Below are 866 nucleotides of genomic sequence, written 5' to 3'. Positions count from 1 at the left end.
CACACATTTTCCACCTTTCACCTTTCAGACTGATTCTAGAAGGCTAAGTGTTTATCCCCCTTGTTAAGTAAGGAGCCCTGGTTGCGCAATTATTAAAGCGCTCGGCTGCTAACCAAAAAGTCGGCGCTTGGGACCCACCACCTACTCCACGGCAGAAAGATGTGGCAGTGGCAGTCTTGTGAACTTTCACCCAAATCACAATAAAATGTTTAAAAAAAAAAAGAAAAGAAAAAAGATGATTACAGCCTTGGAAACCCTATGGGGCAGTTCTACTCTGTCCTATAGGGTTGCTGTGAGTCAGTCAGATAAGTAGCCCAAGGGGAAAAAGGACAGAGGCTGAAGCAAGTCAATGGGTCAGGACATTCACAAAGAAAGCTGGATAGGAGATACCTCTAAATGTGGGCCCATACCCCCCCCCAGCCCTCTTCTTTCTGCGTGGCCAGTGCCTGTGGAATTCTGTCACCACAAGACAAAGGAGGTATCTGCAGGGTTCCCCATGCTGCTTCACTCCCTCTGCTCTTGCTAAAATTTTTCCCCCATGCTGCCTGGGTAGCCACTTCCTCACTAAAGTAACTCCAACACACAGTACCCAGTGTTCACCTCATCCTCATTTCTCAAGACTGCTGTCTTTAAAGTACACTCATGAACTTGTTGTATGCAAAGCTGCCCCACGCTACCTGGAGAAGCAGTCCTAACCATTTTGCCTAAGCAGTCAGACTGTGTGCACCAGGAAGAGTGGAAAAAAACCCAGCCTTTGGAATCAGACAGAATTAGAATCTAATTAAAATCCCACACCTAACCAGCTGTGTGACGTTATGCATATTGCCCAAACTCCCTGAGCTTCAGGTTAAAAAAAAAAAAAAAAA

The 866-nt window shown here is 45.8% G+C and overlaps 1 protein-coding gene across 1 annotated transcript in view; it reads left to right on the top strand.

Annotated features, from left to right (window-relative positions):
• The first annotated feature begins 396 nt into the window (after positions 1-396).
• Positions 397-866, top strand: part of NHSL2 (NHS like 2) — a 42,189-nt gene continuing 41,719 nt past the window's right edge. The window contains exon 1 of the mRNA XM_007958302.1: positions 397-478. Coding sequence (XP_007956493.1) covers positions 397-478 — 82 coding nt within the window. The remainder of the gene's footprint in view (positions 479-866) is intronic.

Source organism: Orycteropus afer, unplaced genomic scaffold, assembly GCF_000298275.1.
Source record: "Orycteropus afer afer isolate SDZICR_OR568_19922 unplaced genomic scaffold, OryAfe1.0 scaffold00917, whole genome shotgun sequence".
Lineage (NCBI taxonomy): Eukaryota > Metazoa > Chordata > Mammalia > Tubulidentata > Orycteropodidae > Orycteropus > Orycteropus afer.
This window is presented reverse-complemented; position numbering and strand designations above follow the sequence as displayed.